Genomic DNA, 26,518 nt, shown 5'->3' on the forward strand with positions numbered 1-26,518 from the left:
CGCATAGTTATGCCGGCGTAGCGTATCGAATATACGCTACGCCGACGTAGCGCAGAGAGACAAGCACAGTATTCACAAAGCACTTGCTCCCAACGTTGCGCCGGCGTAACGTAAATTCCTAGGCGTACGCCGGCCTAATTTAAAGTAGGTGGAAGTGGGCGTGATACATTTAAATGAACCGTGACCCTATGCAAATGATGGGCCGAACGAACGGCGCATGCGCCGTCCCGTGGACGCTTCCTAGTGCGCATGCTCAGAATCACATCGGAAAGAACGCCTAAGATACGTTGAATCACTGAACGTAACCTACGCCCAGCCGTATTCACGTAGTACTACGTAAATGACGTAAAATACGACGACTGTTTCGTGGTCCATACCTTTGCATGGGTTGCGCCTCCCTATATGTGGAATAACTTTACGCCGGATGTACGGCTTACGTTAACAGCGTATATTACTGCGACCGGCGCAAGTACGTTCGTGAATCGGCATATCTCAGCCATTTGCATATTCGACGCGTAAATCAATGGGAGCGCCCCTTGCGGCCAGCGTAAATATGCGCCCAAGATACGCCGGCGTAGGAAAGTTACGTCGGTCGGAAGAAGCCTATTTTCAGGCGTATCTAGTTCTGTGGGCACGGCGCACAGATGCGACGGCGCATCGTTACACTTACGCGGCGTATATCAAGATACGTCGGCGTAAGTCTTTGTGAATCCGGGCCTATATTGCTGATGAGACTTTCGGGAACAACAATTGGATATCCCTCCCTCTTAGATTGCTGCCCCCGGCCCAAATCAATCCGCTTTCATACTCTCCCACCACTATGCCATGTATTTGGCTGTTGTTTCTGTAACCTGCCAGTGTTATTTTTTTAGTTTAGCAAAACAACTTCCTTAACCACTTAAGACCCGGACCAATATGCAGGTAAAAGACCAGGCCCCTTTTTACAATTCGGCACTGAGTCACTTTAACTGACAATTGCCCAGTCGTGCGGCGTGGCTCCCAAATAAATTGGACGTCCTTTTTTCCCCACAAATAGAGATTTCTTTTGGTGGTATTTGATCACCTCTGCAGTTTTAATTTTTTGCACTAGAAACAAAAATAGAGCGACAATTAAAAAAAAAATTCAATATTTTTTACCTTTTGCTATAATAAATATCCCCAAAAAATATCTATATAAAAAAAATGTTTTCCTCAGTTTAGACCGATACGTATTCTTCTACATATTTTTGGTAAAAAAAAAATCGCAATAAGCGTTTATCGATTGGTTTGCGCAAAATTAATATCGTTTACAAAATAGGGGATAGTTTTATGGGATTTTTTTTTTACTACTAATGGCGGCAAACAGCGTTTTTTTTTCTCGTGACTGCGACATTATGGCGGACACATCGGACACTTTTGACACATTTTTGGGACCATTGTCATTTTCACAGCGAAAAGTGCTATAAAAATGCACTGATTACTGTGAAAATGACAATGCAGTGAAGGGGTTAACCACTAGGGGGCGCTAAGGGATTAAGTGTGCCCTAAGGGAGTGATTCTTACTGTAGGGGGGCGTGGCTGGACGTGTGACGTCACTGATCGTCATTCCCTATATCAGGGAACAGACGATCAGTGACAAGCCACAGAGAAGAACGGGGAAGGTTTGTTTACACTCTCCCCGTTCTTCAGCTCCTGTGACCCGATCGCAGGACACCGGCGGTGACCGGGTTTGCTGGTCCCGCAGCGCAGTCACGGAGGACAGGACCGTGTCACGAGCGGGTCGTGACCCACGGCTGGGCCTCTTAAAGGGGACGTACCTGTACGCCCATGTGCCCAGCCGTGCCATTCTGCCGACGTAAATAGTCGTGCGGGGGTCCTTAAGCGGTTAACTCTGGTCTGTGATCTAGAGTTTTTTTGGTACACTTTGGGCTGTCATTTTATTCAACTCTGTACGCAATACAGAATTTTATTGAAAAATAAGATCACAAATGACCAAGTGATTTGTTTTGCCACCTGTTTGGCAATTTGTATGAAGCTGACAGCAATAAATACATTTGTTTACATAAGTGTATACTTTGTGATAGATTTAAAGCGGAGGTTCACCCTAAAACAATTATATACCATCCCATCCAGCATACTGCCGACATGTACAGTATGCTGTTTTGTTTTTTGCTGTACTTACCGTTTAATCGTTCTTTTTCTTTTCAGCCTCCCGCAGGGAATAGGCTTTCCTATGAAGAGGCGTAGATGATTGACGTGCGGCTAAGGCGCGTCACGCGTTCCGAAAATAGCCGGACTGGGACTCGGCTCTATACGGCGCTATACGGCGCCTGCGCACAGACTAGGAGCTCACTGCGCAGTCGCCGTATATAGCCGAGTCCTAGTTCGGCTATTTTTTGTGCTGGGACAGAGGATTGGGGGTAGAAGAAGATTTATTCTGAGAGGGGTACTGGGGGAGGAGGATTTGTCTTGTGGGAGGGAACTGAGGGGCGTGGAGATAATTGCTAGGATAGGGAAGAAGGAGGAACTGTCCAGGGACTGGGGATTTGGGGGGGGGGGGGGGGTGGAGGAGGACTTATGCTAAGGGAGAGGGAAGAAGATTTGTGATGGGAGGGGGGATATGCATTGGAGGATTTGTTCTGTTTTGTTTAACCACATCTCTTAAGCCCCTTCCACTATTAAGAGTTTGGCCACACCCACAATTTGTGTGCGCCACGGGTCATTTCCTTCTTACAGTGTCCCTCATTCTGAAGTTCAAAAGTTGGGAGGTATGGGTATATGTGAGGGTTTACATCCACTTTAAGTGGGAATTGTCAAAAACTGTGTTTGTTTTATATCTTATCTTTTTGACACTTTTGTCAATGTACCCCATACTCATTCACATAGGGGGGAGGCCAGGCCACTTGTTAAAGGGGGCTTCCAGATTCTGATAATCCCCCCACCTGCAGACCCCCACAACCACTGCCCAGGGTTGTGGAAAAGAGGCCCTTGTCCTCATCAACCCTGAGGACCTTGGGGTGAGGGGGCACCCCTCTACCCCAAAGCACCCTCCCCCCCATGTTGAGGGAATGTAGCCGGGTATGGTTAAGTAGGGGGGATGCTCGCTCCCCTCCCCCTTTCCTGGCTTGCTGGGCTTCATGCTCGTATAAGGGTCTGGTATGGATCTTTAGGGGGACCCCATGCCATTTTTTTTTTCATTTTGGCATGGGGGTTCCCCTTAAAATCCATACCAGACCTAAAAGTCTTGTGTGAATTGGTAGAGGGATCCCATGCTGGGTTTTTTTTGGCTTAAATTTGTGTTCAAAACTGATCCGATGTGCGATTCAGACGCGTTCTCATAGAAGGCAATAGCCTGGAATTGGCCTAAAAAAACTCACAGGACTCTTTTCAAATTCGCAGTAAATTCACATTGACCCTGCACAGGATATATGTGAAAAGCCAGTTTAATTCACATCATGTGACTTGGATGTGGTTCAAAAACTATAAAAGATGAAGTTACATTGAGTAAATAGATACCAAACATACCAAGACTTAAAACTGCGTACGACCGTGGATATCGCAAAAAAACTATGGTACTTAAAAAAATCTCCATAGGGGACCCGTTAACCACTTGCTGACCAGGCTTTTTCTGACAAACTAGTTTAAGTAAAAATCATTATTGCTCTCATTCTGACGTTTGCGGCAATACACATGTTTGGTGTGAACAATGATTTCATATATGGGGGTGCCCTACGAATACATTCACCACTGCATACAGGAACAGAGGCACTTTAAAAATATTCTGTTTATTATTATTTATTTTATGACTTTTTTTTTTTTTACAGTGTCCCTTTAAAAAATATATATATATATATATATATTATCACTTTTCTTGCTGTAAACCTCCCTTGCGATAACAATACAGCATGACAGGTCCTTTTTATGGAGAGATCTGGCAAAAATGGCACTGTTTAATGGGGGCGGTCCTGATGTTGCTCCGGTCATCCTAGACCATAGAGATGAGCGGAGGCAATCTTTCCTTTGCTCATCTCTGTGCCCAACCGCCAACAGTGCTGGATTGGTTCCTGGAGCTACCGATCCTCCAGTCAGGCATGTACTGGCCATCGGGACTACCAGGAGTTACCCAATGACTCAGTGGGCCGGTTTCAGTCACAGCCCAGGGTTCGCCGGGGGGGGGGGGGCTTGGGTGGCCATCTCAGGGTTCGCCGAGGGGGGGGCTTAGGTTGTCATTAGGGTTGGCCAGGGGGGTGGGTTTGTCCGGTCGGCCGTAATGGGGGAGACCTATTGTAACGGAATGACCCGGGACAAACAGAGACTTTGTAAGGATGAGGGGTACTCCTGTACCGGCGTCACCAAGGAGTCTTATGTCTAGGGTCACCTTATGTCCGATAGGGCCATAGGGTGACTGAGAAATTATATCCTAAATTACAGGACAGGGGACATCACTGATAGTTCATATTGCAGGATCTTGAGATATTGCAAGTTGTTGGTTAATTGTGACCCAACCAGTCAATAGTGACTAATTTCTATGATTAGCCCTGGCTAGTGACATGCTAATTGAGTCTGCTTCTGAAAGACCTCTCATTGTGTGATACTGTTTTGTGTGTGGAATGGAACTTGTCAAGCTGTATGCGGAGACAGAACGTCTGTCTAAATATATGGTTTGAGGGGAATGCATTGTGTGATGGTGTTTTGGTTGAATTCTGTTAATGAAGGAATGTGCAGTGATTAGGTCATGATAATTATAGCCCGGCGCCGAGATGTCTAGAATGTTTAGCAATTAGCCATCTGAAGGTGTATTGAAGCCCCCCCCCCAGGGTGGGGGTGGACAGTCTGATTGTTCCTGTAATTTCTGTCACATGCTTGTACTGCATAAAAAGCTGAGAAGAAACCATTAAAGCATTCATTCATTTTGGAACAAGTACAGAGCTGCGTGTCTCGTCTTGATTCTGAGGAAATGGGATGGATCGGGTCCTGTTGGTTGGAGTGTCGATAAGCTGTCTTGGATGGGATGGAAGGTCTTAAACGGTGGTGACCGTTACACCTATCATTCCCACTGCCCATCACCTCACTTCATAGTCCGCAACTTGGCTCAGCCTCACCACTACTGCATTGCAAGGCCAGCCAATGGCTGTGCAGCAATTCCGGTTTCTGAAATTCCAGCCCATGAGGCTGTAGCAATGTTCCTGTATGACATTAGCTCTCCCACTTCACGCAGTAATGTGAGAAGAAGGAGAAAAATACAGAGGAGAATAAGTGAAAGAATAAAAGAGGTGAGTGAGTTATTTATGACACCTGCCATTGAACGGAGTGTAACTTACACATGTCATTCTAAAGGCGTCTGTAATGTTGGAATGCATCTTTTTCTCTAAATAAAGAGTTTTAAAAAGAAAGACGTTTATACTTACAATGGAATGTTCTCTTTATGTTTTTTTGTGCACTGTTTTTGTGCGTGTTTGCAAACTTAAAGTGGGCCTGTCTGGATGAAGTCCAGGGCCAAATTATTGGCCCAGTCCAGCCCTGCGTCCAGGTAAGCCCGAAAATCACTCCTGAGGGTCAAATCCTGCAGCCATAACTGGTATTAAACATCAAAAGAATGACGTATTTTCCCAGTTAGGCGGTTGGCAAAGTTTAAAAGCCTTTACAGCTCATCAGTTTAGGGTTGTCCAAAAGCTCTAGTGCTAGAATTATTGCTCTCACTCTGACGTTCATGTTGACACGTCACACATATGGCGCGACCGCAGTTTAGATACGCGCGCGCACTCTGGACTCGTGTTTGCATTTGCGCATGTGTGCGCATTTTTGGGATCGGCGTATTAAGTTACCTCTATGTAGTGTCTAGGAGTGAAGGTAGTGAGCAAAGCAGTAATCGAATGTCCAATCTGTAGTTAAAGGTTTTGAATGCTTTATTTTCCTGTCCAAACACGACCAACATTAACTTGAGGTAGACAGGAAAGGATAAGGAAAAGCAGTCCTGCCTTCCGCAATTGTATCAGTACGCAGGGCCGTTTGAAGTAATTTGGGGGCCCCAAGCACCCCCCCGCACGCAAAGCCTACGTTAGCGCTACATTCATTTTTTATACCCAAGTTCTTACTCCCCCCCCCCCCACAGTCCCTATGTTTTTCTATTCTCACCTCCCCTTCTTCCCTGTAGGCTGCTGCTGTAGCGTGGCCGAGCTTCTCTTCCTCCTGTCAGTCCGGTGATCTATCATTATGGGTCCCCAGTCCCCTATCAGATGGTACCGGGTACCGCGCGGTACAGGAGATTCAGTTTTCTGTGTTCCCGGCCGGACTGGAAGGAAGTGAGCACTTCCTGTCAGTCCGGCCGGGAACAGGAAACTGAATCTCCTGTACCACGCGCCGTACCTGGCCGGACTGACAGGACTCCAGGGGGAAGGAAGAGGAGCTCGGCCACGCTACAGCCTGGGAAGGGGAAGATGGGGGCCCCTGGCCAGTTCGGGGCCCCAAGCAATTGTTTGTTTTGCCTGTCCTGTAGCAACGGGCCTGTCAGTACGTCGCCACTCCAGCCAGAGTGGGTAAAGTGCCCCCGGACAGACCTCTGCCACAGGCCTGGCAGCCAGAGCGCCACTTAAGGTTGCTGGGAGGAACAAGTCTCTGCCACAGACTTGGCTCTGATTAGACGTTGAGGCCTCTGCCACAGGCCTAGTGCTAGGTTAAGTTGAATGATAGAGCTAATCCTCCCAGTAAATCATGTTAGGGTCACCGGTTGACAGTGTGAGTGTATCTGTCACCAGATCCCCGATGGTTTGTTCAAGCCCTTTTGGATCACCTGCCTCCGGGTTCTCCTCGAGCCGATCCCCCACCGAACGGCATACAGCTTGGGATCTCCTCAAATTGAAGTGGGGACCCAGTAAGTCACTGGGGCCCCTTGGTAGCATCAGTTGCTCCAGGCCAGGAGGGCCCAGAGTCAGGAACTCCGCGTAGCACGCGACCCCAGGCCAGGAAGGCCATAGTGGTGGGGCCCGTGATGTGCGCACACCCTAAAGGTGGGTGCCGCACCCGGAACCAGAAACCCGCGAAGAACCCAGAACAACGGCTTCCGCCACAGAAATATCCCTCCCCAGCATGCCCCGTGAGGGAAAACTTCTCCAATTGGCTGCTGGGAAGAAGTGGCTCCGCCTGGACCTCTCTGGCGCCACCTGCCGCCCAGTGATGGAACTGCATCCCTGGAACGCAGACTGACCCACAGAACAATCCAGATTTGGCAACAGCCAAATTTGACAAAATCAAGAATGAGAGAAACATAACTCTCTCATTCCCCCACTAAATATAACATAGCATCCTTTCTGAAAGTAAAGGGGCGCCACACTTGATTGCTATTAAAAGGTGTTAATAAGCTCGTATGTGATAGCATTGTGCAGGTGACAGGTCCTCTTTTTAGGGACATAAGGGGTCTAATAGACAATGCCAACAAGTATAGGACCAGCTTATTCACAATTAAATGAGCTGCTTTACATGCCTGTGTCACCCAAAAACAATCTCCTGCTCCTTTTCAGGCGACAAGCTTTATACGATTTTGAAGGGAGCGATTTGCCGTGATTGTCGCAACAGAATCGCAGAATCATATCGTGTTTGAGGTGCCATTACCACTTCCCATCCGGCCTTTAGCAGAATGATGGCCGTGCCCATCAGTGCTGCATATTATTATTATTATATACGATTTATATAGTGCCAACAGTTTACGCAGCGCTTTACAATGTATAGGGGGGACAACACAATTACAGTACAGTTCAATACAGAAGGTACAGGAGGGCACGGCTCGTAGAGCTTACATTCTAAAGGTGGGTGTGGGATAGGCTTCCCTGAATAAATGAGTTTTCAGGGATCTCCTCAAGGTGGACAGGGTAAGGGCTGATCAGACATACCAGGGCAGGGAGTTCCAGAGGATGGGAGAGGCTCTGGAGAAGTCCTAAAGGCGAACATGGGAGGAGGTGACAAGGGAGCTAGAGAGCAGGAGGTCCTGGGAGGAGAGGAGGGGACAATTTGTGCGATATATGCAGATGGGGTTGGTGATGTAGATGGGGGCAATGTTGTTGATGGCCTTGTATGTTGTGGTTAGCATTTTGAATTTTACACGGTGGGTTAGGGGGAGCCAGTGAAGAGATTGGCAGAGAGGAGCAGCAGTCATGAATCGGTTAGTGAGGTGTATTAGTCTAGTGGCAGAATTCATAATAGACTGAAGGGGGAGGAGCCTGCATAAGGGTAGGCCATTAAAGCGGGAGTTCACCCATTTGTTAAATTTTTTTTTTCTCCCCTTAGCTTCCTGCTCGTTCGGTCTAGGGGAATCGGCTATTTGTATTAAAATATGTGCAGTACTTACCCGTTTTCGAGCTGCATCTTCTTCCGTCGCTTCCGGGTATGGGTCTTCGGGAGCGGGCGTTCCTTCTTGATTGACATTCTTCCGAGAGGCTTCCGACGGTCGCATCCATCGCGTCACTCGTAGCCGAAAGAAGCCGAACGTCGGTGCGGCTCTATACTGCGCCTGCGCACCGACGTTCGGCTTCTTTCGGAAAATCGTGACGCGATGGATGCGACCGTCGGAAGCCTCTCGGAAGACTGTCAATCAAGAAGGAACGCCCATTCCCGAAGCCCATACCCGGAAGCGACGGAGAGGATGCATCTCGTAAACGGGTAAGTACTGCACATATTTTAAAACAAATAGCCGATTCCCCTAGAGAAAACGAGCAGGAATCTAAGGGGGAAAAGTGCCCTCTAAGGGTGAACCCCCGCTTTAAGGAGAGAGTTGCAGTAGTCAAGACAGGAAATAATCAAGAAGTGAATAAGTTGCTTTGTGGTGTCATTAGCCAGGAAGGGTTGAATTCTGGAGATGTTGTGGAGGTTAAGGTGTCAGGATTTAGCCAGTGATTGGATGTGGGGGCTGAAGGAGAGGTCAGAGTCAAGGATTACACCCATGACCTTGGCATGTGTGGGGGGACCAATGGTCGTGTTGTTGATCTTAATGGTAAAGTCATGGGGGATTTCAGGATTCTCGACAAGAAAACTGCCCAGAATCTAGACGAGAAAAATACAGAACATGTTCTCTATTTTCTCGTTCGTGAGATTCTCTGCAGTTTTCCTGCCGAGAAACCCGAGAGTGTGTATACTTACCTGGTCGCCGTGGAAACCCGCGCATGCTCAAAATGACGTTGACGCTTGCGCGGTAGCTTCCTAGGCATAGGTAGGGTGCGGCAAGATGGCGGCGACAGCATCGAATGTGACGAGCTTGTCGTATGCGATGACGTCACTGCGTTCTTGCCTTTCAAGAGAACCGCGGTTCTTTTGAAAGGAGAGTCTGTACACTCGGGAGGCAAGAGATTCTTGCCAAGAATCTCGTCAGGAAAAACAATGTTTTTTTCCTGACGAGATTCTGGCCCGTGTGTACGAGGCTTTCATGTCTTCTCATCAGTGCCAGTGCCACTTTATCAGTGCCAACTCATCAGTGCCCATCAGTGAGGGAGAAAACAACATTTTATAACAGAAACAAAGAAAGGCTTTTTTTTTGGTCTTTTTTCGTTTGTTTAGCAAAAAAACAAAAACCGCAGAGGTTTATTTGTGAAAAAAGAAAGCTCTATTTGTGGAAAGAAAATTATACAAATTTAGTTTGGGTACAGTGTTGTATGACCGCGCAATTGTCATTCAAAGTGTGACAACGCTGAAAGCTGAAAATTGTCCTGGGCAGGAAGGGGGTGAAAGTGCCCGGTATTGAAGTGGTTAAGGAATAGTGGCACCAAAACGTGCATTGTGCAGCAATCGCCATGCAATTTGCAGTCAAAGGCAATATTGCTGCGATTCTGCCCGTGATTCCAAGTCGCAAAGTGTAAATGTAAGTGTAAATCGCATTCACACCCGGTCGTTTCAAATCGCTGCAAAAAGCAAGGCACGTTTGCTATGCCAATACCTGGAATGGCACCCCTATCACGCCATGATTTTGCAGCGATTGTTGCGCGGTACATCGAGCTGCAATCGCAATGCTCAGCGTTTTTGCCTAAAAGAAGCTCATGTTCCTTTTTGAGTGACGTGCGCAAAGCGCTACGATTGCAGCCTGTTTTACCATGCGACAACCACGGCAAAATCACAGCGCATTTGGGGTGCCATTAAGAAGTAATGGCACCACAAACGCGCCCCGCATTTTTCAGCGCTTTGAAATTGCGGGCGGAAACGCGATCAGGTATGAATGGAGCCTAATGCCGCGTCCAGACGCGATCGGAAATTCCGACAACAAACCGTGGATTTTTTTCCGACGGATGTTGGCTCAAACCTGTCTTGCACACGGTCGCACAAATGTTGTCGGAAATTCCGATCGCCAAGAACACGGTGACGTACAACACTACCAGGAGCCAAGAAAAATTAAGTTCAATGATTCCGAGCATGTGTCGAATTGATTCCGAGCATGCGTAGGATTTTTGTGCGTCGGAATTTCCGGCAAGAACTGTTGTTGTCGGAACCAGCTCTCAAACATTTGTTGTCGGAAATTCCAACAGCAAATGTCCGATGGAGCCTACACGCGGTCAGATTTTCCGACAACAAGCTCACGTCGAAAATTTGTTGTCGAAAATTCCGAGCGCGTGTACGCAGCATAGGAGTGAAGCATGAGATACAAAAACAAAAGGTACAGAAAGCAGGTTCCTGAATACGATCGATTTGATTATGAGATTACAGTGTGCGATCGATCATTTACAATCGTGACAATCATATCTTAACTATTGACTTTAAAACCCAATTCCCTGTTTGGCATATGGACTGAATGAATAGTCAGCTACAGATCGATTATTCCTATGGGAAGAGATCGATGTGTATGGCCACCATTACAATGGCTTTCTCCCAGCAATGGAGGGAAGTGTGTGCCAGACTCGAAATCACTACAAATGTGAATGAAGGGAACACAATACAATGCAGCCCATCACACCCAAACATTGGATCCCAGACAGTGCAGCCTCTGTCAGCTCCCGGCCCCATTCCTCCCCCAGTATGACGGGGAATCTGGGAAAGAGATGCTCCTTGTCCCACTTTCCATAGAAGGTGGAGGGAGGAGGGAGGCATGGAAGGAGGGGAGAGGAAGAGGAGGGGATGCTGCTGCTGCTGCTGCTGCTGCTGCTACTGCTTGGCTCCTGTCTATCACTGAGCCCGGGAGAAGGGAGAAGAGATCGCTGGGGGCATCTATGGACCCTGTGCTGACCATGAAGCCTGCGTCGGTGACAAGTGGTACCCTGCTTCTACTGTCAGGTCTGTGTGCATCCCCCTCCTCCTTACACAGCCAGCCTCTGCCTCTCGCTGCCCCCATCATGCCTGCATGGAAAACATGACTGCTCCATGGTGGGGGCAGCGAGAGGCGGCTGCTGGCTTCATAACTCCGATATAACGCATGGATGTCTGGGGGACTGACCATGAATATCTTCTATGTTGCATGCATGATGCTGATGGCCACCTCGGCTTGCATGCAGAACGTGTAGAAAGAAGCGTCATTTGTGGTAACAGCCAGCGTGTGTGTGCGCTCAGATACCCTGGCCATATTTCACCGCAGGCGTCTATAAACCAATATTCTACTTTTGTTGAGTTTGGACCCGGCGATTTGGCATGGCCGGTATATGCCATAAGTGTTGGTGTATTGGAGAGCATTTGAAGAGACCCTTAGCCGGATTCACGTACGCCGGCTTAACTTTGTGCAGGCGTAGCGTATGTCATTTACGTTACACCGCCGCAAGTTAGAGAGGCAAGTGCAGTATTCACAAAGCACTTGCTCCGTAAGTTGCGGCGGCGTAGCGTAAATTGGCCGGCGTAAGCCCGCCCAATTCAAATGTGGAAGAGGTGGGCGTGTTTTATGTAAATGAATTGTGACCCCACTTAAATGACGCGCTTTCCGAACGGCGCATGGACGTATCCCAGTGCGCATGCTCCAAATTACGCCGCAAAGACTCATTGGTTTCGACGTGAACGTAAATTACGCCCAGCCCCATTCACGGACGACTTACGCAAACGACGTGAAAATTAAAAAATTTGACGCGGTTCCGACGTCCATACTTAACATTGGCTGCGCCATCTTTTTGGTGGTTTATCTTTACGCCTGAAAACGCCTTACGTAAACGGCGTATCTTTACTGCGACGGGCAAGCGTACGTTCGTGAATAGGTGTATCTCGCTGATTTACGCATTCTAGGCGTAAATCAGCGTACACGCCCCTAGCGGCCAGCGTAAATAGACAGCTAAGATACGACGGCGCCGGCGGTCGTATCTTAGCAACATTTAATCGTATCTCAATTTGAGAATACGCTTAAATATACAACGGCGCAGATTCGGAGTTACGACGGCGTATCTACTGATACGCCGTCGTATCTCTACCTGAATCTGGCTACCTGTCATTAGTGATGAGCTTGGGTTCAGTCTGAATCCAAGCTGTCAATGCCGGGCCAATCAGTTGTCCGCTGTCACAAGCCTCCTCCCCAATTTGTGTACATGCAGCTTATTGGCCGGCACTGACAACTGCTTTTTGGGTTCAGCCCAGCATGGGGTCAGTCCAAATCTGGAACCAAACCCAAGATCATCACTTAGCGACAGGGTCTCTTTAAAGGTCCTCTAACACAAAGGTCCCCCAAAGGTCAGGAGCATCCCCGACACTTTGTGTACATGTAGCTGTTGGGAAAAGGGAACCCTCACTTGCAGTTGATTGGCCCGGCGCTGACAGCTGCCTTTTGGGTTCAGCCCAACATGGGGTCAGACCAAATCTGGAACCAAACCCAAGCTCAATGCCGGGCCAACCAGCTACATATACACAAAGTGTTGGGGATGCTTATGACATCATTGATCTAATATAGCTGGCAGCTGATTGGTTCGCCATTGACAGCTGCCTTTTGGGTATAGTCCAGTATACCAAACCTGGAACCAAACCCAAGCTCAATGCTGGGCCAGTCAGCTCTATGAACACAAAGGCCCGGATTCACATAGGAGAGCGCATCTTTGTGCGGGCGTAACTTATCCTATTTACGTTACGCCTCTGCAACTTTGACAGGCAAGTACAGTATTCTCAAAGCAAAGCGGCGTAGCGTAAATAAGCCGGCGTAAGCCCGCCTAATTCAAATGTGGAAGATGTGGGCGTGTGTTATGTAAATTTATTGTGACCCGACATAAATGACGCTTTTTACAAACGGCGCATGCGCCGTCCGTGAAAGTATCCCAGTGCGCATGCTCCAAATTAACCCGCAAAAAGCCAATGCTTTCGCCGTGAACGTAAATGACGCCCAGCCCTATTCGCGAACGACTTACGCAAACGACGTAAAACGTGAAAAATTCGACGCTGTTCCGACGTCCATACCTAACATTGGTACGCCTCATAGAGCAGGGGTAACTTTACGCCGGAAAAAGCCTAACGTAAACGGCGTATCTGTACTGCGTCGGCCGGGCGTACGTTCGTGAATAGGCGTATCTAGCTGATTTACATATTTTTAGGCGTACACGCCCCTAGAGGCCAGCGTAAATATGCAGTTAAGATACGACGACGTAGGAGACTTACGCTGGTTGTATCTTAGTGAAATTTTGGCGTATCTGATTCTTTGAATCAGGCGCCAAGATACGACGCATCAGACTCTGGAGATACGCCGTCGTATCTCCTACGTGAATCCGGGCCAAAGTGTTGGGGATGCTCATGGTATCATTGATCTAATATAGCAACTGATTGGCCGGGAAATGGCAGCCTACTTCCAGGGTCGGACGAAACCCAAGATCATCACTTAGTGACAGGGTCTCTTTAAAGGTCCTCTAACACAAAGGTTCCCCAAAGGTCAATAATGTCAGGAGCATCACCGACACTTTCTGTACATGTAGCTGTTGGGGAGGGGATCCCTCACCTGCAGTTGATTGGCCCTGACAGCTGCCCTTTGGGTTCAGCCCAACATGGGGTCAGACCAAATCTAGAACCAAACCCAAGTTCAATGCCAGGCCAATCAGCTACATGTAGATAAAATGTTAGGGATGCTCATGACATCATTGATCTAATATAGCCAGCAGCTGATTGGCCGGGCAGTGACAGCCTCCTTCCAGGTTCAGATCAAACCCAAGATCATCACTAGTGACAGGATCTCTTCAAGGGTCCTCCTAACAAAAAGGTCCTCCAAGACAAAGATTCTCCAAAGGTCAATGATGTCAGGAGCATCACCGACACTTTGTTTATGTGCAACTGTTGGGCAGAGGATCCCTCACCCGTAGTTGATTGGCTCGGCACTGACAGCTGCCCCTTGTGTCCAGCCCAACATGGGTTTGGACAAAATCTGGAGCCAGACCCAAGTTCAATGCCGTGCCAATCAGCTCCCAGCTATAATAGATAAATGATGTGGCAAGCATCCCCGCCACTTTGTGTACATATAGCTGTTGGGTAGGGAATCCCTCGCCAGCAGCTGATTGGCCCACCACTGACAGCTACCTTCGGGTTCAGCCCAACGTTGGCTCTGGCTGAATCTGGAGTGGAACCCAAGCTCAATGGTGGGCCAATCAGCTGCCAGCTATATTAGGTCAATGATGTAGAGCAGGGGTCTCCATACTTTTTAAAGCAAAGGGCCAGTTTACGGTCTTTCCGACTTCAGGGGGGCCGTATTCTCTCCAGTTGGGGTAGAAAATGCCCCGGGGCCGATCAACAGTTAGAATAAACATGACCCCAGTGTTGGTGGGCAGTAGGAGGAGGAATATAGTGCTCCATCATTGCTATTAGTCTAAGAAATAGTGCCCCATTGTTGGTGCCATTGGGAGGAATAGTGCCTCATATCATTGGGAGCAATACTGCCCCAAGGGCCGGATGAAGGCTAGCAAAGGGCCACATCCGGCCCTTGGGCCGCAGTTTGGAGACCCCTGATGTAGAGCATCCCCGTCACTATGTACATGCAGCTGTGGGGCAGGGAATCCCACGGCTGCAGTTGACTGGCCCGGCATTGACAGCAGTTTTCTGGGTTCAGCCCAACATTGGTTCAGGCCAAATCTGGAGCCAAACCCTGGTCCAATCAGCAGCCAGCTTTATTAGATCAATGATGTCATGAGCATCCCTGCTGCATCTGATTGGCCTAGCACTGGCCACTCCCTCAGGGTTCAGGCCAACATTGGTTAGGACTGGATCTGCAGCCAAACCTAAGCCCCTCCCCAAAGCCCAGACTAATCAAAATTTTGGAATTCTTACATGCAGCATTTTCCCTTTTTCTAAAAAAAAAAATGTATTGATATGTAACATGCCTCTGAACTTGCAAATGTGATTAGTCCAGGAAGAGTTGTTTCCCTAGCACAGCCTCTTCGCATGTCACAGCCCTCTCTTCTTCTGGGAGTGGCTAAATTCTGTCTGTGCTGGCCCAGCTCCTTTGCCCCTCCCCTCCCTACATAACCTGTTATGCAGGAACTGGGGATGGAGCACAGGGGAATACAACGGGGCAGGGGCAGGCTACTTCAGCATGCCAGCTGTGATAAAACTACAAATCCCATAAGGGACTCTGACAGCCACAGGCATGACTCTTGGAGGCAGAGGGATGATGGGATTTGTAGTCTGACCACAGCTGGAGTGCCAAGGCTGCCTAGGCCTGCTATAGATGAGTCTGCTGACATCACTTCCAAGATGGCGGCACCCGAGAGCAGTATCTGGGCTTTTGGATGTCTATGCAATGGAGGATTTTACAGTTAAATAACATCCATATAATATGTGAAACACACATTTCATCTTATGGGAAGATTGTTGTGGAAATGAACTGTCTGGTCACTTTAAGGGCTGATGGAAGTCATATTGATAGTGTATATTTTTCTTGGAAGTGGGGAAGGGTTTGTACCTCTTTCTGGTTTGTATTTCTGTTGGTTGATTAACCCCCCTCTTGTGTCCTGGTGACCAAAATTAATGTTTTGTGTTGTCACCAGAACAGGAAGAAAGATGAAATCTTCTATTGGGGACCCCTATTCCAGTAACAACTGTCTGAGAGATTTCATGTCACTTCCTGCTGTATTATCAGAACAGGAAGTGAAAAAAATCTCCAGAATAGGATAAAGCTTGACAGGGGTTTTACCCAATCCATACTCCATCCAAAATACGAAAAAAAAAAATGTGTATTATCTGCTATGTTACACTTATGGCCAGTTTACACCACATGCAGACCAGTGCGTTTTTTTTTCTGCATCAAAAAACGCATGGAAAGTAGGTGGTATAGTTCACACCAGTGTGGCATAGTTCGCACCAGTGCTTGCAGTTCCAGTTCCAGAAAAAAAAGAAGAACATGCTGCATTTTTCCTGTACTGGAATGCTGTAAAACGCACACAAAAAACGCACTGGAACGCACGTAAACACACCCAAAACGCTCTGGAACACACACCTTATTTAAGGTTAACAAAAAATAGGAGGGGGGGGAGCACTGGACTGCACCAAGAACGCATCAAAAATGCACTGGGACGCGTCAAAAATGCGCATACAGAAAAGCACCTGGAACGCATCCAGACTGCGTTTCTATGGGCCAGTTCACACCAGATGGCACCATGTGCTTTTTTTCTGCACTGAAAATGCATGCACAGTGTTTTCCATGTATAGTTCACACCATGCAGTCAGTTTCTGCACCATAAACACTGACTGGTCCTGACTGCATGGTGTGAACTAGAGCCATTGGAATACATGGAAAACACTGGGCCAGATTCAGGTACCGCTGCGCACTTCTTACGGAGGCGCAGCGTCCCGTTTTTGCCCTGCGCCCCCGCAAATTATCTGCGCTACGCTTCATTCACGAAGCAGTAGCCACGTAATTTGCGTGGGCGCTCCTCAAAAATGCCTGGCGTAAGGGCGCGTAATTTAAATGATTCCGTAGGGGGCGTGGATCATTTAAATTAGGCGCGTTCCCGCGCCGAACGTAGTGCGCATGCTCCGTCGTGAAACTTTCCTGACGTGCATTGCGGCAAATGACGTCGCAAGGACGTCATTTGCTTCAAAGTGAACGTAAATGGCGTCCAGCGCCATTCACGATTCACTTACGCAAACGACGTAAAATTTAAACTTTGCGACGCGGGAACGACGGGTATACGTAGCATTGGCTGCCCCTGCTAATAGCAGGAGCAGCCTTACGCGAAACCCGACGAACGGAAACAACGTAAACTGCGTACGCAGGGCTCGCGTAGGGTAGTGAATCGGCGTTAGTATGCAATTTGCATACTATACACTGACCACTACGGGAACGCCTCCTAGCGGCCATCGCAAGAATGCAGCCTACGATATGACTGGCATAAGAGTCTTAGGCTGCAATCGGCGTTACCGAGGTTCCTGAATCAGGAGCATTCAAAACGCCGGCGCAAGTAAGCAATTGCGCTGCGTAACTATGGTTACACAGACGCAATTGCTTTTTGAATCTGGGCCACTGTGCATGCATTTCTAGTGCAGAAAAAAAGTGCACAGAACTGCATCTGGTGTGAATTGGTGCATTTTTTTGGTGCGTTTTTGATGCAGTCCAGTGCATTTTTTCCCTCTCTTTTTTTCTTAACCTTAAAGCGGGGGTTCACCCAAAAAAAAATGTTTTAACATTATATTGAGCCGAGTTGTCAGAATGACAATCGGCATTTTTTTTTTATTTCATTGCCGTACATACCGTATTTTCACCACCGCTTCCGGGTATGTAATCTGCGGCACTGGGCGTTCCTAATTGATTGACATCCTTCCGACCGGCGCATTCAGCGCGTCACGAGTTGCCGAAAGAAGCCGAACGTCGGTGCGCGGTGCGCAGTCGGTATAGAGCCGACTCGCAGACCGGCTTCTTTCGGCAACTCGTGACGCGCTGTATGCGCCGGTCGGAAGGATGTCAATCAATTAGGAAAGCCCAGTCCCGCAGATTACATACCCGGAAGCGGCGGTGAAAATACGGTATGTACGGGGATAAAATAAAAAAAAACAGCCGATTGTCATTCTGACAACCTGGCTGAATGTAATGTTAAAAATATTTTTTGGGTGAACCCCCGCTTTAAGGACCAATTCACACCACAAAAACGCACTCCAGATTTGTGCCCGATGCGTTTCTGCATGTGCGTTTTTGATGCGTTTTTCTGTTTGCTTTTTTTCACTAAACTAGGGTCAAGTGCATTTTACTGCGTTCCAGTACAGTCCAGTGCAGGAAAAATGCAGCATGTTCTACTATTTTTTCTGGAACTGGAACGCACTGGTGTGAACTATGCCATTGGAAACCATAATACCTACTCTCCATGCGTTTTTGATGCAGATCAAAAACGCACTGGACTGCATGTGGTGTGAACTGACCCTTAACCACTTAAGCCCCGGACCTTTATGCAGCTAAAGGACCAGGCCCCTTTTTGCTATTTGGCACTGCGTCACTTTAACTGACAATTGCGCAGACGTGCGACGTGGCTCCCAAACAAAATTGACGTCCTTTTTTTCCCCACAATAGAGCTTTCTTTTGGTGGTATTTGATCACCTCTGCGGTTTTTATTTTTTGCGCTATAAACAAAAAAACACATTGGGGTAGATTCAGGTACCTTTGCGCAGTTTTTACGGAGGCGCAGGGCAACGTTTTTGCCCTGCACCCCCGCAAATTTTCTGCGCTACCCGCGATTCACGGAGCAGTAGCTTTGTAAATTGCGTGGGCGCTCCGGCAAAATGCCCGGCGTAAGAGCGCGCGCAATTTAAATGATCCCGTAGGGGGCGGGAATCATTTAAATTAGGCGCGTTCCCGCGCCGATCGTAGAGCGCATGCTCCGTCGGGAAACTTTCCCAACGTGCATTGCGGCAAATGACTAATAGCAGGGGCAGCCTTACGCGAAAACCGCCGTACGCAAACGACGTAAACTGCGTACGCAGGGCTCGCGTAACGTTGTGAATCGGCGTTAGTATGCAATTTGCATACTATACGCTGAGCACAACGGGAACGCCACCTAGCGGCCATCGCAAGAATGCAGCCTAAGATATGCGGGCATAAGAGCCTTATGCTAGTCATATCTTAGGCTGCAGTCGGCGTAACAAGGTTCCTGAATCAGGAGCATTCGTTACGCCGGCACAAGTAAGCAATTGCGCTGCGTAACTATGGTTACGCAGGCGCAATTGCTCTATGAATCCGGGCCAATATTTTCTACTTTTTGCTATAATAATTATCCCCAAAAATATATATATATATAAAAAAAAAATTCCTCAGTTTAGGCCGATACATATACATATTTTTGGTAAAAAAAATTTCAATAAGGGTTTATAGATTGGTTTGCGCCTACAAAATAGGGGATAGTTTTATGGCATTTTTATTAATATTTTTTTTTTTACTAGTAATGGCGACGATCAGCGGTTTTTATTGTGACTGCGACATTATGGCGGACACATCGGACACTTGACACTATTTTGGGACCATTGTAATTTTTACAGCGATCAGTGCTATAAAAATGCACTGCTCACTGTGAAAATAGCACTGGCAGTGAAGGGGTTAACCTGTAGGAGGCGTTAAAGGGGTTAAGTGTGCCCTAAGGGAGTGATTACTACTGTAGGGGGGCGTGACTGTGCGTGTGACGTCACTGATCGTCGTTCCCTATGACAGAGAACAGACGATCAGTGACAGTCTGACTAGGAAGCACGGGGAGAGGTTTGTTTACACTCACCTCTCCCCGTTCTTCAGCTCTGTGACCCGATCGCGGGACACTGGCGTCAATCGGGTCCGCGGGTGCAGTCATGGAGCTCAGGACCGGGTCGCGCGCCGCCGGGCTTCTTAAAGGGGACGTAACTGTATGTCCATATGCCCAGTCGTGCCATTCTATCAACGTATTTAGTCGTGTGCCGGTCCTTAACTGGTTAAAATGAATATATACTTTGTCCAGTAAGTTGGTCTCCGGCGCTCCCTCCAGTCTTGCACAGTTGTAGCGGCTCCTCTCCTGAACCCAAGTTGCTTACTCTGATTTCACTGCACACTGTGAGCTTCTTACATTGTGTATTAGAAGCTCCATTAGGTCAAATACAGCTAGGGTTGCCACCTGTCTGAGATTCACCCAGACAGTGCGGTCCTTGAATCTTGTGTCCGGGTTTAAGTCTGCCTGAACCCCGGATACAATATTCAGACAGGAATGTGGCTTGGAACAGGGCCTGACAGGAGGGTGAGGGGGCACTAAGCACCCTGCATTACTATTCTCTTTGGAGTGCCCAAAGATGTTCCAGGTCTGTTACAATCAGAGCTTTTTTTCTCAGAAAATAGGTGCAGGAACTCAAGCACGACCCCGTTCAGTTTTCGCAAACAGTAGAAGGGTCTTAAAGGGGCATTAAATACCAGGATTGCATTACATACAGAGTGCAGAGCTGTCACTTGTAAACACAGAAACCAGACTTCTGGGTTTACAAGTGATTGTGGTGAGCGGACACCAAAGGGTCTGAGCCAGAGGTGGTGGAACTGAGTTCCCCCAAGTTCCCCCTGAAAAAAAAGCCCTGGTTACAATCCTATATTGTATACTAACACAAAAAAAGTGTACAGCTTGGGCTTTAAAGGGGTTGTAATGGTTTGTTTTTTATTTTCTAAATAGGTTCCTTTAAGCTAGAGCATTGTTGGTTCACTTACCTTTTCCTTCCATTTCCCTTCTAAATGTTTTTTTTCTTTGTCTGAATTTCTCACTTCTTGTTCCTCCTCAGTAAGCTGTTCTGACTGACTAACCCCCAGCCAGAACGGCTCGGATGATGGTGGAAAGCTTACTAAGGAGAAACAGGAAGTGAGAAATTCAGACAAAGAAAAAAAAACATTTAGAAGGGAAATCGAAGGAAAAAGTAAGTGAGCCAACAATGCACTAGCTTAACCACTTAAGACCCGGACCAAAATGCAGCTAAAGGACCCGGCCAGGTTTTGCGATTCGGCACTGCGTCGCTTTAACAGACAATTGCGCCGTTGTGCGACGTGACTCCCAAACAAAATTGGCGTCCTTTTTTCCCCACAAATAGAGCTTTCTTTTGGTGGTATTTGATCACCTCTGTGGTTTTAATTTTTTGCGCTATAAACAAAAATAGAGCGACAATTTTGAAATAAATGCAATATTTTTTACTTTTTGCTATAATAAATATCCCCAAAAAATATATAAAAAAAACATTTTTTTCCTCAGTTTAGGCCGATGCGTATTCTTCTACCTATTTTTGGTAAAAAAAAATCCCAATAAGCGTTTATCGGTTGGTTTGCGCAAAATGTATAGCATTTACAAAATAGGGGATAGTTTTATTGCATTTTTATTAATTATTTATTTTTTACTATTAATGGCGGCGATCAGTGATTTTTTTCGTGACTGCGACATTATGGCGGCCAATTTTGACACATTTTTGGGACCATTGTCATTTTCACAGCAAAAAATGCATTTAAAATGCATTGTTTACTGTGAAAATGACAATTGCAGTTTGGGAGTTAACCACAAGGGGGCGCTGATGGGGTTATGTGTGATTTGAAGTGTGTTTACAACTGTAGGGGGATGTGGCTGTAGGTGTGACGTCATTGATTGTGTCCCCCTATAAAAGGGATCACACGATCAATGACGGCACCACAGTGAAGAACGGGGAAGCTGTGTTTACACACGGCTCTCCCCGTTCTTCAGCTCCGGGGAGCGATCGCGGGACTCCAGCAGCGATCGGGTCCATGGGTCCCGGTCAAGGAGCTTCGGACCGGGTTGCGGGCACGCGCCCACGGCTGGGTACTAGCACAGGACGTACCTATACATGGATGTGCCCAGCCGTGCCATTCTGCCGACGTAAATGTGCAGGAGGCAGTCCTTAAGTGGTTAAAGGAACCTATTTAGAAAATAAAAAAACAAACCTTTACAACCCCTTTAAGAAAAAGTGGCAACTCTAAATATGGCCCACCTCATTCCCTTAGGGAAAGGGACAGCACTGCTCCAGGTAGGTCAGACAACAGAAAACCTCTCCTCCAGTTTAGAAGCCACAGGTGCTGGCAATGCACATAGCAATGAGATAGGAAGACGTTCTGGACAGCCGCACTCCAAAAATTGCCTTTTATTCAAAAAACGAGATCAAAAACACATGCCACAGCAGAACGGACAGAAGAGCTGACGTGTTTCACATGATCAAACAGTGCTTAATCCTAGCCTAACCCCTATGATTAAGCACTGTTTGATAGTGTGAAACGCGTCAGCTCTTTCACACTGAAATAAAGGCAATTTTTGGAGTGCGGCTGTCCTGAACTTCTTCCTATACCACCTCATTCCCTTGCTGGAGGATGTCCAGCGTCATCTACCCCTTTCCTCCCCAGCCTGCTTGTCCCTGGCCTATCTATTCCATTCATTGGATTTCAGATCTTTGATCAGGGAGGCTCAGCATCACATGTGGGTGTTATCTTTGGCATGCTTTATGCAGTCTGTCTAGGAATGGCCACGCCTCCAGACAAATATCCACCTATCAAGACTTTTTGATATTTGAATAACTCCTCCCCTTAGCTCCCAACTGTCCCTGATTTGGAACAATGGGCCAGATTCACAAATGAGATACGCCGTCGTATCTCTGTTTCTATCTATGCGACTGATTCATAGAATCAGTCGCATAGATAGCCAGAAGATCCGACAGGTGTAATTGTTTTACACTGTCGGATCTTAGGATGCAGTACCGCGGCCGCCGCTGGGGGGGAGTTTGCGTCGTAAACCAGCGTCGGGTATGCAAATTAGGAGTTACGGCGATTCACAACGGATTTTCGCGTTCGCTACGTCGTCGCTAGTCTAGTTTCCCGTCGCAAAGTTAGTCGTCGTTTTTGGTGCCTTAACTTTACACAGCAATCGTATTGCTGTATAAAGTATGGCCGTCGTTCCCGCGTCTAAATTTAAGCCGTCCGGGAATACAGAATTACGCTACGCGCGTCGCCATTCGAAAAAATGACGTCACGGCGCGCAAAGCACGACGGGAATTACAAAACTGAGCATGCGCAGTAGGTCCGGCGCGGGAGCGTGCCTAATTTAAATGGCACACGCCCATTTGAACTGGCCCGCCTTGCGCCGGAGGACGCCGGCGTAGGTTTTCATCGCAAGTGCTTGGTGAATCAGGCACTTGCGATGAAAACTTGCGGCGGTGTAACGTATCTACGATACGTTACACCGCCGCTCCCCTACATGAATCTGGCCCAATGTCCCTCTGTCCCTCTCTCCTCTTCATTTGTCCCTCATTTTGGTCTGATCTATATAGTTGGATATAAAATGTACTTTTTATCTTTCAAAAGGTGTTTCCCAGCGCTAAACCTTTCATCTGATTTCTAAATTGCTGCATTTGTAAATTCCAAAAGCCAATATAAAGAAGAGTAGTGGTAAAAAAAAAATCACTTGTGGGTTTAACTAATATATTTTTTGTATAATTCATTGTATAATATTTTTTCCCGATCTCATGCTTTCCAGCCTGGAGGAGAGATGTGGGGTCTTATTGACCCCGCCTCTCTCCATAAAGAGGACCTGTCACACACTATTCCTATTACAAGGGATGTTTACATTCCTTGTAATAGGAATAAAAGTGATCAAAAAAAAATGTAAAAAAAAAGTTTAAAAATAAAAAATAATTAAGTAAAAAAATAGTAATAATAATAATAACAAAAAAAATGTAAAATGCCCCTCTCCCTAGTAGCTCACGCTCAGAAGCGAACGCGAATGTAAGTCCCGCCCACATATGTAAACGCCGTTCAAACCACACATGTGAGGTATCGCTGCGAACGTCAGAGCGAGAGCAATAATTCTAGCACTAGACCTTCTCTGTAACTCTAAACTGGTAACCTGTAAAAAAAAATGAAAGCGTCTCCTATGAAGTACAGAAGTATGGCGCCATTCCATGAGTGTGTGCAATTTTAAAGCGTGACATGTTAGGTATCTATTTACTTGGCTTAACATCATCTTTCACATTATCCCAAAATATTGGGCTAACTTTACTGTTTTGTTACTTTTTAATTCATGAAACCGTTTTTTTTTTTCCAAGAAAAGGGCGTTTGAAAAATGATTGCGCAAATACTGTGGGAGATAAAAAGTTGCAATGCCCGCCACTTTATTCCCTAGGGTGTCTGCTAAAAAAAATATATAGGGGCAGATCCACGTACAGCAGCGCATTATTCCGCCGGGTGTAGCGTATCTAAGATACACTACGCCGCCGTAACTTACTTTTTTTTCCCGAATCCTCAAAGAATTTGCGCCGTAAGTTACGGCGGCGTAGTGTATCTTTGGCAGCGTAAGGGCGTGCAATTCAAATCGATGTGATGGGGGCGTGTTTTATGGAAATACGCTGTGACCCGACGTAAACAACGTTTTTTTTTAATGGCACATGCGCCGTCCGTGGGAGTATCCCAGTGCGCATGCTCGAAATTAAACCGGAACAAGCCAATGCCTACGACGGTGACGTCATTCTACGCAAATTCCTATTCGCGAACGACTTACGCAAACAACGTAAAAAATTCTAATTTCGTCGCGGGAACGACGGCCATACTTAACATTGAGTACGCCACCATATAGTAGATATAACTATACGCCGGAAAAAGCCGAATGCAAACGACGTAAAAAAATGCGCCGGCCGGACGTAGGTTCGTGGATCGCCGTATCTAGCTAATTTGCATACTCGACGCGGAATTCGACGGAAACGCCACCTAGCGGCCAGCGTAAATATACACCTACGATCCGACGGCGTACTAAGACGTACGCCTGTCGGTCCGATCCCTCATTCCGTCGTATCTTGTTTTGTGGATACAAAACAAAGATACGACGCGGGAACTTTGAAATGACGCGGCGTATCAATAGATTCGCCGGTGTAATTTCTTTGTGGATCTGCCCCATAATGTTTGGGGATTCTGAGTAATTTTCTAGCAAATTATGATTTTTACATGAAGGAGTGAAGTGTCAGAATAGGCGCGGTATGGAAGTGGTTAAAGCAGAGGGTAATGTCACTTTAAGACTGGCAGCGTTGGCTGGTTTTATATGAGGCTTGATATCCATCAGAGAGGCCCCTCCCCCTGCGTGTTTTGTGGCATTGGCACAACACAGATCTATCTAATATTTGGCCAAATAAGGGAAAGCCGAGCCGGGTTGAGCGATCAGCTTATTGTCTGGATACACTATAACACAAGCAGGGGGTCTCTTCCTGAATTCATTGCTCGGTGTCTGTGTGCAGGTGGCAGGAACTCCGGACAAAATAAATACACAGGGGCTGCTTTACCTACCAAAGGAGTTGTATTTCCGTCCATCCAGTCCTGAGATTTACACAGCTCTGCCACACAGCACAGCCCTGTCTGCCAGGGAAGGTTGCAGTAAAGTAAGGCTTAGGCAGGCCATAGACGGTAATTTTTTTTTTTTTGCAACCCGTGGTTGCAGGAAAGAAATTTGCACAATTCCCCCGTCCACACAGACAGTGCAGACAGAGGAATCCCTCCTGCCGAGCAATTGTCTTCTACCGGGGGGGGGGGGGGCGGGGGGAGCCACCCCTGCCGGTAGAATACAGTGAATATTGCTAGTGGCTATACAAGACTAGTGTAGATGGGCCCCATTGACTAGTATACAGCTGTGTGGATGGGCCCCATAGACTAGTATACAGCTGTGTGGATGGGCCCCATAGACCAGTATACAGCTGTGTAGATGGGCCCCTATAGACTAGTATACAGCTGTGTGGAAGGGCCCCATGGACTAGTATACAGCTGTGTGGATGGGCCCCATAGACTAGTATACAGCTGTGTGAATGGGCCCCATAGACTAGTATACAGCTGTGTGGAAGGGCACCATGGACTAGTATACAGCTGTGTGGATGGGCCCCATGGACTAGTATACAGCTGTGTAGATGGGCCCCATGGAATAGTATACAGCTGTGTAAATGGGCCCCATAGACCAGTATACAGCTGTATTGATGGGCCCCCCATAGACTTGTATACAGCTGTATTGATGGGCCCCCCATAGACTTGTATACAGCTGTATTGATGGGCCCCCCATAGACTTGTATACAGCTGTATTGATGGGCCCCCCATAGACTTGTATACAGCTGTATTGATGGGCCCCCCATAGACTTGTATACAGCTGTATTGATGGGCCCTATAGACTAGTATACAGCTGTGTGGAAGGGCCCATAGACTAGTATACAGCTGTGTGGATGGGCCCCATAGACTAGTATACAGCTGTGTGGATGGGTCCCATAGACTATTATACAGCTGTGTGGAAGGGCCCCTAGACTAGTATACAGCTGTGTGGAAGGGCCCATAGACTAGTATACAGCTGTGTGGAAGGGCCCCTAGACTAGTATACAGCTGTGTGGAAGAGCCCCATAGACTAGTATACAGCTGTGTGGAAGGGCCCCTAGACTAGTATACATCTGTGTGGAAGGGCCCCTAGACTAGTATACAGCTGTGTTGATGGGCCCCATAGACCAGTATACAGCTCTGTAGATGGGCCCCATAGATTAGTATACAGCTGTGTTGATGGGCCCCATAAACTAGTATACAGCTGTGTGGATGGGTCCCATAGACTAGTATACAGCTGTGTGGATAGGCCCCTAAACCAGTATACAGCTGTGTGGATGGACCCCATAGACTAGTATACAGCTGTGTAGATGGGCCCCATAGACTAGT

At 47.4% G+C, this 26,518-nt stretch overlaps 1 protein-coding gene across 4 annotated transcripts in view; it reads left to right on the forward strand.

Moving 5' to 3' along the window:
- Positions 1-11,060: 11,060 nt before the first annotated feature.
- SGCE (sarcoglycan epsilon) overlaps positions 11,061-26,518 on the forward strand; it is a 105,365-nt gene continuing 89,907 nt past the window's right edge. For all 4 annotated transcript variants that reach the window (XM_040352314.1, XM_040352316.1, XM_040352315.1 and 1 more), the window contains exon 1: positions 11,061-11,223. In XM_040352314.1, the coding sequence (XP_040208248.1) occupies positions 11,160-11,223 (64 nt within the window). In that variant the 5' untranslated portion in view covers positions 11,061-11,159. The remainder of the gene's footprint in view (positions 11,224-26,518) is intronic.

Source organism: Rana temporaria, chromosome 5, assembly GCF_905171775.1.
Source record: "Rana temporaria chromosome 5, aRanTem1.1, whole genome shotgun sequence".
Taxonomy (NCBI): Eukaryota; Metazoa; Chordata; class Amphibia; order Anura; family Ranidae; genus Rana; species Rana temporaria.